At 44.6% G+C, this 12,948-nt stretch overlaps 1 protein-coding gene across 1 annotated transcript in view; it reads right to left on the bottom strand.

The window, feature by feature from the left end:
* The window catches only part of SEC63 (SEC63 homolog, protein translocation regulator), a 62,363-nt gene extending 52,757 nt beyond the window's left edge, over positions 1–9,606 (bottom strand). Inside the window, exon 1 of the mRNA XM_014964705.1 lies at positions 9,359–9,606. Coding sequence (XP_014820191.1) covers positions 9,359–9,482 — 124 coding nt within the window. The 5' untranslated portion in view covers positions 9,483–9,606. The remainder of the gene's footprint in view (positions 1–9,358) is intronic.
* Positions 9,607–12,948: the final 3,342 nt, after the last annotated feature.

Raw genomic sequence — 12,948 nt, 5'->3', positions numbered from 1 at the left:
GGAACGACACCCACGTGAGTCAAAGCTAACAATTTTAGATGAAATTCACAACAATGCTGGGCTCTGAGACTCACACATCCTTGATTACTAGCTTTATTTTATCAATTTGGTGTGGGGAGGAAACCAGAACACATTCAATCCAAAGTAAATGTAGATGGAAGTCACTTCGCATATCACCAACCACTAAAAATGCCTGTATTCAGTCATGTTCTGATGCACATCTTGGAGAAACTATAATAAAGAACAGAAGTAGTGGACACAGGGATCAGTACCATACATCCATTTATCATCAGTGGGGCTTTTGTAAAGAAAAAGTGAGGTTTACAAATGCGATTCCTCTAAAGGAAGTAAACATATGGAAGAGAAGATCCCATTGACGCAGTCTGTGGTTTCCAAAGGGCTTTTGAAAGGTGACTCTTAAAAGTCTTTCAGGACAACCATCTAACTATTGCAAAAATAAATATGTGACTAGAAGACAAAGTGAATGACCAGTTCTCACAGCAGAAGGAAATGGCTAGGAGTTCTGCAGGAATCTGTGCCAGAACTACGATGCTCACATTTCATTAACAAGTAACCTGGGTAAAGGGGTGAGCAGTAAAATAAAGCGTCTTTATTAACTTAAAAAAGCGATATTAACTTATTCTGCGTAACATAGGCATGGGCATCCTGAAGAACTGTAAAGATCAAGCAAGCGTACTACAGAATGGCACATGCCATTTGGGGAATGAAAATGGATAGAGCAATAGGAAGTATCCTAATTTTGTATATGTAAGGATAAGCGTGGGGCTGACCATTACCTCCCAGGAATGTGATCTTGGTGTTGTGAGAAACTGTTCTATGAAAACGTGAGCTGAATGTTTAATTATAAAAAAGCAAAGCAAGTGTTTAGAGCACTCCTGTAAGGAAAGGGAGAGAACATTATTCCACCACATAAGCTTAAGGTATGTACAAACCTTGAGTATGATGCACAGTCCTATTGCACCTCTCAAAGAGGGACAAGTAGAAAACATTCAATTAAGGTGAACAAGGGCCATCAAACGTATGAGAAGATTTACGTCCAAAATATAAGCTACAAATCTCTCGGCTGGGAGAGAAAAAAAGCACAAGGAGAGGTAACAGAAGGATGTAAAAAACCTAAGTGACAGCCAGGACAGGCAGGATTGAATGTTTACTGCCTCTTCCAGTACAGCACATAAAGACTGTCAAATAAAATCAGAAGCAGATGCAAAACAAAGGCAATTACTTGCAGTTCACAGCAGAGCTGGTGAACTCCTTGCCACAGGATGGTATAGATGCTATGGTGAAAGAGCCTCCTTCAACTAAAAACCATTGGAAACTGGGAGAATATGCAAAGGAAGCATCATTTATGCTTGTCCTGTTATTCCCTCCTTAAGGCATGCACTTTTGTAATAAGATGACATGTGCTCTGACCCAGTTCTTAAAAAATAATTAAAAAAAAATTAAAAATCAGTATTTGAAACTTTATTGGTAAGCCTTTGTAGAAGTCACAATGCTAGCAAATATCCCAGTTTCAAATAGTTCAACCAGCTAACCAAGATAATGGCATCTATTGAACCTAAAATGCGTTATCTCCAACAGATATATAATTAGAATGCTTTTAATCTTTCCCTTTTACAAGGGAAAGATAAAGTGAAAATCTGAAAACGCCCTTCAATCTCCTAAATTGTACACTTACTTAAAAACTGGCGGAAACACAAATCTTTTTCCCAGAAAAGAAATGAAGCACCTATTTTGGGTTTCTCCCTACTCTTTATATGGTCCATCCAGCATGACCTCCCTCACCGTGGAGGCGCAGGTGTGTCAGGTCCTGGCTAACAACAGGAGGGAGGAAGGACTACAAATCCCTCAGTGGGAGAAGGCAGCACCATAGGATGAAAGGACATAGCAGCCACCCCCGGCTAAGACTTGTTCAAATTGCTGCAGATCTGCATCCTTTTTCATAGGCATGAATTTGGAGGAAATAAATAAAAGCCTACCCCAAAAAACCCCACCCCAACATCCTCACTTTAGAATTGCTGTTGATCCCTTTCCTCATCATTTACCTTGCCCCTCTCTCAAATTCCTCCTCCTACATGTTTCGCTGCTCATGAAACCCCAGTTAAACCATCACACTTTACCCTTAAATATATCAGGTTAAATAGCACTAACTTGAATTCTCTAATACGTAGCCTGTACATCCTGGTAGTAGTTCAGTGTCCTCTACATAAGTAGTCCAAGACACCCTTGCAGCAAGTATTAGCAACAAGGTATATAATGAAACTTTTACAAAACTGTTTTCATAAGCTTCCATAACAAAGCTTGAATTTTAAAGAAATAGAAACAGCTTTATTTTCATGTACATGTAATGAGAGATAAAGTTCTTGTAATAGCCTGATCTTTATCTTGCAACAAAAAGGTTTGCAGAATTAAGTGCTCTGGACAGTCTTGAAGCTACTCAAGTAACCTCTAATAGAGGGTTATTAATTTTATTTTACTGCTAGGAGGCTACAATGCTTATAATAAGATTACAATACTTCAAAAAAAATTCCATGAGAAGACATGCCTTTTTTCCAAATAACAGAGCAGTTTGGATAACCCTGTCCAAATGCTTTGTTTTGGAAAGTATTTTTAGAGATAATTGCTAGGCATCACTAATGACATCTCACAATGTTTGCCCTTTCTTCAAATGTTTCTGAAAAAAAAAAAACCCTACTGTTTCAAAATAGCAATATAGTAAAAAATTAACAAACCAGTATTAAGTATCACCATTATATTCTGTTCTCCCTTTTAACAGTCACCTAATAAGCTGCATTTTTCTGAACTTGAAATGGTTTGAGTTAACCATAGTACACTCAATCCCTCAATACCTTAAAAAAAAAAAATCAATTTATATGTAATAACAGTTCTTAAATGCATAACTGCATTTCACTGACTCTCCTCCCACTTCCTGACACAAATGCTCAAAGGTTATATTAACAGGAAAGGATAAGCACATGCACACACAGCCAGAAAATACTTATATTCACAGGTATCAAGCTTTCCCAGCCATGCTCACCCATTGCATTAGCAGTGAGTGTGGCATCCTGTCTTTTTACCCTGTCCTTTTATCCCATCCTTTACCAGCAGCCTGTACGTTTACCCTGTACTACCAAATAGCAAAATGCTGTGAAATACTGCAGAGGTGAGGTTAACGAGATCTCAACGAGCTGTGAGCAAGGACAGGGGTCAAAGTTAACCCACCCCCCATCTTATCTCACCAGAGGATTAGAAGCAGCCCAGAGGGATTTTACCCCCGAGTGGGAGCAGCAGCATGAGGTAGTAGGGAGATATCTGCCCTTCCTCTGCCACAGCTGCTGTAAGGTACAAGTGCTCATCACTCCATTACAAATAAAACAGAAGAAATGCTGCCTGCATTCTCTACATCAGCTTGAGTCACACCCGAGTTGCAGACTCACTGTTTGTCCTCGAAGAGCCAAATAAACTTTATAGCCTCAGCTCCTCTACTCCCATCTTAAAGCAGGGGCTTAATACAGATCTCTGAAGACAGCCTCGAGATCTACAGATGAAAAATGCACCAAAAAATTACAGAGAAACCTTCCTGTTTACACTACTACATAGAGGGATATCCCCTGTAGTCGGCAGATACACAGAGCAGTATGGTTCCTAACACAGAAAACCTTACAGAAGGACTTTCTTGAGACTTCCCTTCAAGGTTTTGAACACGGATGCCACTTACCACCTATCTACAGTAGCAGGCAAAAAACCCTACTGCTTCAAAATAGCAATGTAGTAAAATAATTGATAATAGAATTAAGTATCACCATTATATTCTATTCTCCCTTTTAACAGCCACTTATTAAGCTATATTTTTAAGTATTTCTATACTTTATCCAGCCTCAATGCAAAAAGGCCAGACTAGAACGGAGGTTGTCAAACAGCCAAAGCCAATTCCTAGAGGGATGGCATCATCAAAGATTAGCAAGGAATAGCCTCCTTTAGTGAGATTTTTTTTTAGGTTTTTCTTTGTATTATCCCAGTACCCTTCAAGAAAACTTCTGCTACACCTCAGGAACACTTGAGTACGGGGGAAAAAGGCCCGTGAGCAACAGGCCAACGTATAACTGGGGGTGAATGGGACATAGGACCGACAAAAAAAAAACCCCACACTTTGTATGGATTTCTATCACAATGAAAGTGAACTGAACAATTTTTGTTTCAAATCAGTATTTTTTCCTAGATATGAAAATGCAACAGCTCATCTTTTTTTTTTTTCCCCTCCATTCATACAGGTTTTTCTCTTCTTACATTTCAAGAAGGAAGATCTATGTTCCAAGCAGAATAGCTCCTACAGCCTCTTTTCTCTAATAGGAGAAACCGAGAGAAAACTTTCATTAACGTTATCCCTGCATTCACAGCTATTATTCTTTGGGGATTTTGAACTGTTTTCAATATCGTGTTTTGTTCAAGTTACTGTAAAAAAATCAGGAGAGAGACTTTTATTCTTTCCAGCAGCTTTGCAACACATTATAAATAACCAGTGCCCTAAACAGGATGATTTATTTAATGTAGACCTAAATCAACTAAAAAATGGAATGAAATGACAAGCTTTCACAGATACATGCACTTAACTACAAAGCACACTGCACTCTATGACCACCAGCTTCAGCACAGCTTTATAATTACACGTCTCAATTCAGCAACACAGGTATAAGTCAAAAAGTACACAAAGTTCAGCAAACACATCTGCATTGTGCAACAACTGACGCATTATCCAACTGAATTGAATCACCTCTTGCTCTCCATTTCCTTTCTAGATGCTGAAGTTGGGCCACACAAGCTTACAGTGAATCTGGTTCAAAGCAAGTCCAACAACGCGAAGATACTTTGACGGGCAGTTAGCCATCCCTAATTGCTGAGGAAAAACATATTCTCTTCAGCTCTCGCAATTAACTTTTTGAAAAACAACTTAAAAATTTCCATTTCAGATAACACCTTTTAGTTAAGAAGTGAATCTGCACCGGAATAATTTCAGCAACCGCATTTTTTATTCCAAGCCAGGAACAGTAGCTGCAATAGTTCTCCTCGCAGCAATTATGCTGAAGTTATACCAATATTTACCCAAAACAGTACCCAAAAAATCAACAAAAAAGTATGAACTGTTGTGGCTTTTTTAATAATAAAACACACACATTTTAAAGATACAAGTCAAGGACAGACAACATGGCAGTTTCACCATAACCTGAAGCTATCAACACAACTGAAATAATCAGTCTTCTCCCTTCCCAGCTCTAAGCCATGTCCTGCACCATCCCAGACATCCACAAAGTGAGTCATTCCCAGAAACTAACATACACTAAAACATGAAAAAAAAAAAAAGGAAAAAAAAATCCGTTTTAGCTCAAATGAGTTTGTTCCAGTCCCCCACACTGCTCAGGTGCTCTACTTGGCACAAGGGAGGGGAAGAAATATAAGACATGCTCTGTCAGAGCCCTGCTACCTTGAAGCAGTTATGAAACTACAGCCCAAGACACAAAGCTGAACAATTAGCCTTTTAGAAGAGCCTTATCAGCTCTACAATGAACACAATGAGAAGATAAAGTCATTGGGACAAATCTGTTTCCCAAAGTTAATTACCTGCTTCTTTGGTTTATCAAAGCTGAGGTAATGAAACTATAGGACAGTTCATAGGGTGATCACCACACCACAGCAAAACCATCCCAAATACAAATATTGATCCCTACTGCAGGCTGCAACAACACTTCACATGGACTCTCTCAGAATGCCTGGAGAAAGCAGGTTTAGACATCCAGGAAACAAAAGCCACTCAAATTTTACTCAGGATTTGAGAGAGACAAGTTAAATCATGCTGTTCTTCAGGACAGTGGTATTGAAAAGGCCTTTCAATAGTTCATTCAAAAAAAAAAAAAAAAACACAAAGAAAACCCAAAGAGTAAACTCTTAGTGACAAATAAACACCTATTCTGCTAAAAATCTGACATTAGGCAGCACATTTTGTGTTTTCTCAAAACAGTAAAGCAGTACAGATATATTCTTATGTTCCAGTCTTCACTATAGCAAAAACAAACACTTGATTTTTTTTTTCCTTCAATGTACTCTACAGGCATTTACTACAAAACTACAGCACAGAACAAATCCTGCAATGTTACAGACCATCAGCAATTCTCAGATTTTTTGGTGCCAAACCTCACTTTGAAGAGAGTTGTGAACGTTTCGCACTCCCATTCCTCCCCCTCCACTGGAGCTCTCGACTCTACCAAATCCCACAACCTGCACCAGGGCACTTGTAGGAGGAAGCAGCAGGCACCAAAGGCTCAATCTCCCTGCTATAAGCATTCCACTCTTGCTTCAGACTAGCTCCAGTTCGCTCTAACAACACAACAGGGCTAAGGCACATCTTCCAACCTAGTTTTTACCAAAAAAGGCATCTGCTCTGTGTCTTTTGGGTGGTCTGGTTCACATTGCACAACATGCCTTGGAGTGAGGAGGACAGGATTTACTTCAAGTTCACTCTGATCCAATCTACTCACTCCCAGCAGGCTGAAACAGGTAGCTCCTCCACCTGGACCTCACCAATTCTGCCCATGGCCACAATGGCACCTCTAGGCTGGACTCTCTAGCACAGGTAGGACAAAACACAATTCCAGAACAAAAATGTTAGTTGGTCCTACACGGAGAAAGTAGAGGTCCTGGCAGAGTCTGTTGTGTTTGGCCCTGTACTGTGCCTCACCGGTTGGAAAACCTGTTCTAAATTAGTATCAAAATAAACACCTCTTATCAAAGTCTAGATATTCCTGCTCATTACAGAAATCAGAAGCTAGCAGTGCTGGAAAACTTCTCTCCTGCAGACACAGGTCTTGTGTTAGCTTCCGAAATGATACATGTGTTTTGGTTTGTTTGGGTGTTTTTTTTTTAGTGAACTATTTTGGAAGCAGGAAGCCATGGCTAAACAATACGTACTTTGCATCACCACAAGGTTTTCATTAATTCCTGAAGTCTGGTTCAAACACCGAAACAGGTAGGGTTGAATAAATACGAGGTTGAGTGAAGACTATTCAGAGCAATTTGCTGGAAACAAGTCACTCAAGACCCATACAATTAAACTAGAACATACCACAATGAAGCACGGGAGCACTCCAGTAGCCCTGACTGTGATCTGCATAACACCTCAACTCTGTATTCAAAAAAGAGCCTGCAGAACAGAACTCAGCCTGGAGACTATAGGCTATTAAGCCATATGCTAAAAATTGGACTGTACCAACATTTTTAAATCCATTAAGGCGATTATGAGACAGAAATCATTCTTTCATTTCCGTTCACTGCCACGCCTGGTGATCTCCACTTAGTTGACTCATTTTTCTACCAACAGCATAATAAAATTTACCTTGTGTTTTGGAAAGTATGGTTGGATACAGCTTTGTAAGAATCCAGCACTAATTGCAGAACAATATGCAGCAGGCCCTCCACACATTTGACAACGCCAGCTAGAGGAAAAGAAATGAGTAATGTCTAATGGCAGGCCTATTTGGAAATTGGGTACAATCCATACAGCCATATTCCAAAGTTAGGTTTTCATTTGCTGCTGTTCTGTAAGGATATTCGAAGATCAAACATAAGGCTAGTAAAGTGTTTACAAGTTTGACAGCATTTCTGTGGTTTTTCCTGCTTCTGTCAGCCACTTGAACAGCACCGAGTGTCGCTGCTGGCCATACCATTCTGCACAGCATCTCAACCAAGTCTCATCAGTTTTCTCAAGAAGCAGCTGCCAAGAACTACAGAGGAAGTAAAACGTTATTCAAGAGAACGAGCAATTTTCTCCCTCACTGCCTCCCACCCTCCACCAGAACAAAAATAAAACAGAAATACTGAGTTTTGGAGAAAGGTTACAGAAGTAGAGCTGTCTTCCGTCTCTGATCCCCCGCTCCTTAATAAGAACCCAAAGATTACAAAATGTCTTCAACAGCAGTAACGCCTCCCTCTTGCAACAGTCAGGACTCTGCAAGACACGGCAGAGAAACCTTTCTTTACATCAGAAAAAACTCCTCAGCCATACAACAGGTAGTAACTGGAAGACAGAGATCAATCCTTCAAAGAGGTTCTCAAGCCAATGCCCTGTCAGAAACCCCAATCACGTTTGTCAGCAACAAAGACTGTAAACAGCCATGATTTAACACCAAAACATTTGTTCTATCAATTTTTGTTCAACTTGCTCCTTACTAGAGGCTATAGCAGCAATATGCCATTGTTGTATATTTCTTTTGCATATGAAACTAAGTTAAAAAAAACCACACAAGCCATTTAAAATGGCATACTAAGCACTAAATAATCACCAGATATTGAATGTAAAAAAAAGACACTGTGAATGAAAGGGATCTTTCTCATATTGCAAAGCACAAGCCTTCTTAAAAGGTCAGTAGTTTCAGCGATGGGAATCAGCATCAAGCATCCCTGGTCTACTGAGCATTCACTATCCTGCCTTTGAACCCAATTTCTACAGCCTTTTTCACCTCAAAAACTGCAGTTAAAAATGTGTTCCTGGCAGCCTATATACCAAAATGCCCTCTCTCTCTGAGAACAGAGGGATGCAGGAAAGACAAAGAGGGAAATGACTGTGGAAAGAAATTCAGAAGTATTCTGAGAAACTTTCCAACATCACTTGGGCCACAAAACACCATCCCAAAGGATGGAACAGGAACCAAGCACTTCGGACACTTGCAATGGGGGGGGGAGGGAAACCACACAAAAAAAAACCCAAAAGCCCCATTTTCACACTCACTGCGACCTTTCAGCAAATAAAAGCGGAGCCGGGTAACTTTTCCTCCTTGGCCTGAACTCCAAAACAACGTTCAATAGTTTATTCTTTTCCCACGGTGCAAATTGAGGTCACCCACCCCGAAACACCCCAGGAAGGCATGGAGAAAGGGGAAAAAAAAAAAAAAAAGAAAGAGAGAAAGAATCCCAACCCTCAGCGTTACAGCCCAGCGCAGCAATGACTCTGCAGGCGCAGAGGCGCGGAGCCCGGCGCGGTTTCGGGGCGGCGGGCTCGCACCCCGCCGGTTACCGCCTGCCCCCCCACACACACACCCCGGAGGGGACCGCCAAATGGCTGACACCCACGACACCACCGGCGCCCCCCCCCACGCTTCCCGCCCCCCCTCAGAAGCGGCAGCCCCCGGGGTCTCTCCCGTGCGGGGCGGAGCGGAGCCGGTGCGGGCCCGGCTCAGCGGGAGGCCCGGCCCGGCCCCGCTCTGCTCTGCTCCGCCGCGGGGGAGGTGAGGGACGCCCGTGGCGGCGGGCGGAGGCGCAGGCCGGGCCCGGACCGCGGGGTAAGGCCGCTCACCGGCGTGCTGGTCCCGCGGCCACAGGTAGTAGGTGGCGGGGATGACGATGAGCCCCACGAAGCTGGTGAGGAAGTAGAAGAACGTGTTGCCGCTGTCGTCGTACTGGAACTGCTGCCCCGCCATGGCCGCTCAGCTCCGGACGACCCACCGACCGCCCCCTCCAACGCCGCCGCTGGCGTCCCCGCCGGCGGCCCGGTCCGAGGGGCCGAGCAACAGCCGTTCCGGGATCCCGCGAGAACGAGGGCTCCCTCCAACCTCCCCCCGCCCCCCCGCCGCCGCCGCCTTTCCCGGGCGCCGCCGCGGAAGGAGACGTGTCACTGTGCAGCCACCATAGCCATTGTGGCGTCACAGGAGGCGCGCGCGCGCGCTCCCACCCACACCCCCGCCCGGCCGCTGATTGGCTCGGCCAAAGCCCCGCCCACTCGCTTTCCCTCGCGCCGCGAGAGGCGCCTGAGGAGACCTCGGAGGGGGGGGTGGTCTCGACCCCGATCCCGTCCGTGAGCCCGACCCGGTCCTCGGTCCCGTCCCCGTCCCCGTCCGGAGGGGCGCTGTGACCGACCCTGGCTCCCGCGGGCGGGCGGCCGAAAGCGCTGGCCTGCGGGCAGCGTGGCGTGGGGGGCCGGCCCCCCGCCTTGCCCCCAGGCCGCCGCCTCTTCCCCGCAAGATGGCGCCTCTCCCCCGGCGTAGCCCCTCGGCCGCCGCCTGTTGTTCTCTGCCCCCTCATCTCCGCGCGAAATGCGCCTCCCGGGGAAGCGCTGGGGCCTTTGAGGCCGGGGAGGGCCGTGAGCGGCGTCTGGGCGGTGGGCAGGAGGGATTGCGAGCCGGCGCTGGTTTTAGAGCAAGTGGGACCGAAGCTGGGCCGTGGGGTCTGCGAGGGGAACGGGAGCGGAGAAGGCGGCAGGAATACAGCCGGCTAGGGAAGGGAGGGAGGCAGTGAGGGTAGAAGCTGGGAAGCGGCATTCAGAGGGTTAATAAGGGACCAAAAGGCACAGTGTTCTTAAGAGGTGTAAGAACTCGGATAAGGAAGGTAGTTCTGACCTATGAAGTGCTCAGGATACAGAGGGTGGACCCTGAGCAGCCGTGTGAGGGCAAACGTCTTATATGTGTCCACATTATGAATTTAATTGCAGGAATGGTCACACTGTACAAGAGGATGTGACCCTAAAAGTGTGAAATCAAAAGGCAGATACTGTGTTGGCGTTCATGGAATCACGGAATTGTCAGAGTTGGAAGGGAGCTCCAGAGACCATCCAGTCCCACTCCCCCCAAAGCAGGGCTGCCCAGAGCACATCACTCAGGGCTGCATCCAGGTGGGGCTTGAAAACCTCCAGAGAAGGGGACTCCACACCCTCCCTGGGCAGCCTGTTCCAGGGCTCTGCCACCCTTGCCAGAAAGAAGTTTATTGTCATCTTTGAATGGAACTTCCCATGTTCCAGGTTGTGCCCGTTGCCCCTCATCCTGTCCCTGGGAACCACCAAAAAGAGTCTGGCTCCATTCATCACACCAGTAATGGCAAGTTACCTCTTTGAAGTAGAAGAGGCTGCTAAGCATGCCCATTTGTGAGAATACGCCCATCTACAGCTTCAGAGTCAAGTGTACAGCCACTCATAAATGGGATCTCATAAACATCTCACAGTTTCAGTACTTGCAAGTTCAGAGTGTATGGGAAAACATGACACGGAAGTTGTGGTGGCATCACATGGAAGGGAGACATTAGGGATACCTCAGTGGGAAATAAGGACCATCCCAACATTAAGGAAGACTATGATGTGGGAAGTGGGGAGAAAGGTAATAACCAATGAGTGGCATGAAATGTCCTGGTGCTGTGATATAGCAATCCATAGCAATCCATAGATGAAAGAAATACCTTTTTTTTTTTTTTTCTGGGAAAGGATTTTGTGTTAATTAAAAAGTTTTTTTCAAAAATACTTTTTTTTTTTTCATGGATAGTCTTTGTAATTGTTCCCCGTTAGATCCTTGTAGAATTCATAGGCAAAGTTTAAGATACTTCTTTCTGTCTTTTGCTATATACGCTGCCTTTGAGTATTGTACACCCTCTGCAGTGACAACAACTCTGGCAGTAGGTGTTTTGGAAGACACATGAATACATGACACTCACCTTCCTCTGTGTGTTTATAGTCCTTTATGTTTCAGTGAGGCAGTATAAGTCTTCTGTACAGTAAAAAAGATGCAAGACAGGTGAAAATCTGCATGTGCACTTAGCCTATTTTTGTAAGCAGAGAAAATGCACTTTCTGCAAGCGTGTTCAGCCGCTGAGTCAGGCGAAGGGGCAGAGCTCTCAAATTCGGTTCTTACAGGTTTTGTGAAAGCAACCTGTTAGATGAGGAAGACTTGTGGGTGCACCAGCTTGAAGGGCCAGCAGTGGGTGAGCGAAGATCTTTACTAGACGCTTGTAAAATCCACACAGGAGACAGTGTCCTGTAGAAAATCTCTGGTTGATATGTTAGCCGATCACAGCAGCCACATCAGGAGGAAAAAGGGCGCTGCTCATGTTGCAAATGATGAGGCTGCTTCTTAATGCCACTGTTTTAGAGCCCAGCTGTGGATCTTCCATTAGTTGCTGGCAACATCGCTCCTTTGCCCTGTTGGCTGGTGAGGGGGTTGCCTGTGGCAATAACTGATCTAGTGAGGGAATCCTGGAGGGCTGCTCTCGGCCTCATGCTGTCTCTGCTTTCCCCCTGTCGTCCTGTCCCAGTCATTAGCCAGGAGCCTCTGGAAAGGAGGGCCTGGGAAAAGTAATTCCAGCTCTGGTAGTGCAGGGCTCCCGGGCAGGGGGTGGGTTGCCCAGGGATTGAACAGCAGTGAGCAGAGGCCATTCTGGCATAAACCCCAACAGTTTAATGCTTCTGGCCACTTTAACCCTGTAAGTGTGCAAATTTTTGCTGTTCTCTCCTTAATAATTCGATTAATTCTTTTCACTTGCCCAGATGCTTGGGGGTGACAAGGAGCATGCAATCTTCTTTCTATCCCTAAACTCTTACGAAGTCTGTCTATTATTTCTGCAGTGAAATACCACCCTCTGTCTGATTGAGTAGAGCCTGGTACTCCAATACCTAGGAATAATTTCTTCAAGGAAAGCTTTTATTACTCCTCCAGCGTCTGCTTTTGTTGTTGGGAAAGCAGAAAATGTTTATATCCATGCACTGCAGACATATCAGCATAATCTATTTGCAATCTTTGGAACGGGAAAAATGTCCATGGTCGATTTCCCAATTCATGTGCAGGTTTTATATTTGAGAATTTTTGACAGGTAGGACAGGTATTAATGCCGCTGGTGTAATGCACGCTGGAGCTCCAGCTGCCACTGGATCCAGTTGAACAGAATAACATGCCACAGCTCTTTGATGAGGTCCTAATTTCTGTGTTAACACTCCACTAGCCACCCCTTTTGGTTCATGTATAGACAGATCAAAAGGTTTTGTGTAGTCTGGAAGTCCTAAAGCTGCAGTCAAAGCCAGGGCCCCTCTTATAGCTCTAAAGGCTTTTTCCCATTTTGACCCCCAGGTAATGGGTTCTATTTCTTCATTTTTTTGGTGCCCCTATCAGAGGTTTGATTAGTTCCCCTAAC

Source organism: Calidris pugnax, unplaced genomic scaffold, assembly GCF_001431845.1.
Source record: "Calidris pugnax isolate Ruff unplaced genomic scaffold, ASM143184v1 scaffold219, whole genome shotgun sequence".
Classification (NCBI taxonomy): domain Eukaryota; kingdom Metazoa; phylum Chordata; class Aves; order Charadriiformes; family Scolopacidae; genus Calidris; species Calidris pugnax.
This window is presented reverse-complemented; position numbering and strand designations above follow the sequence as displayed.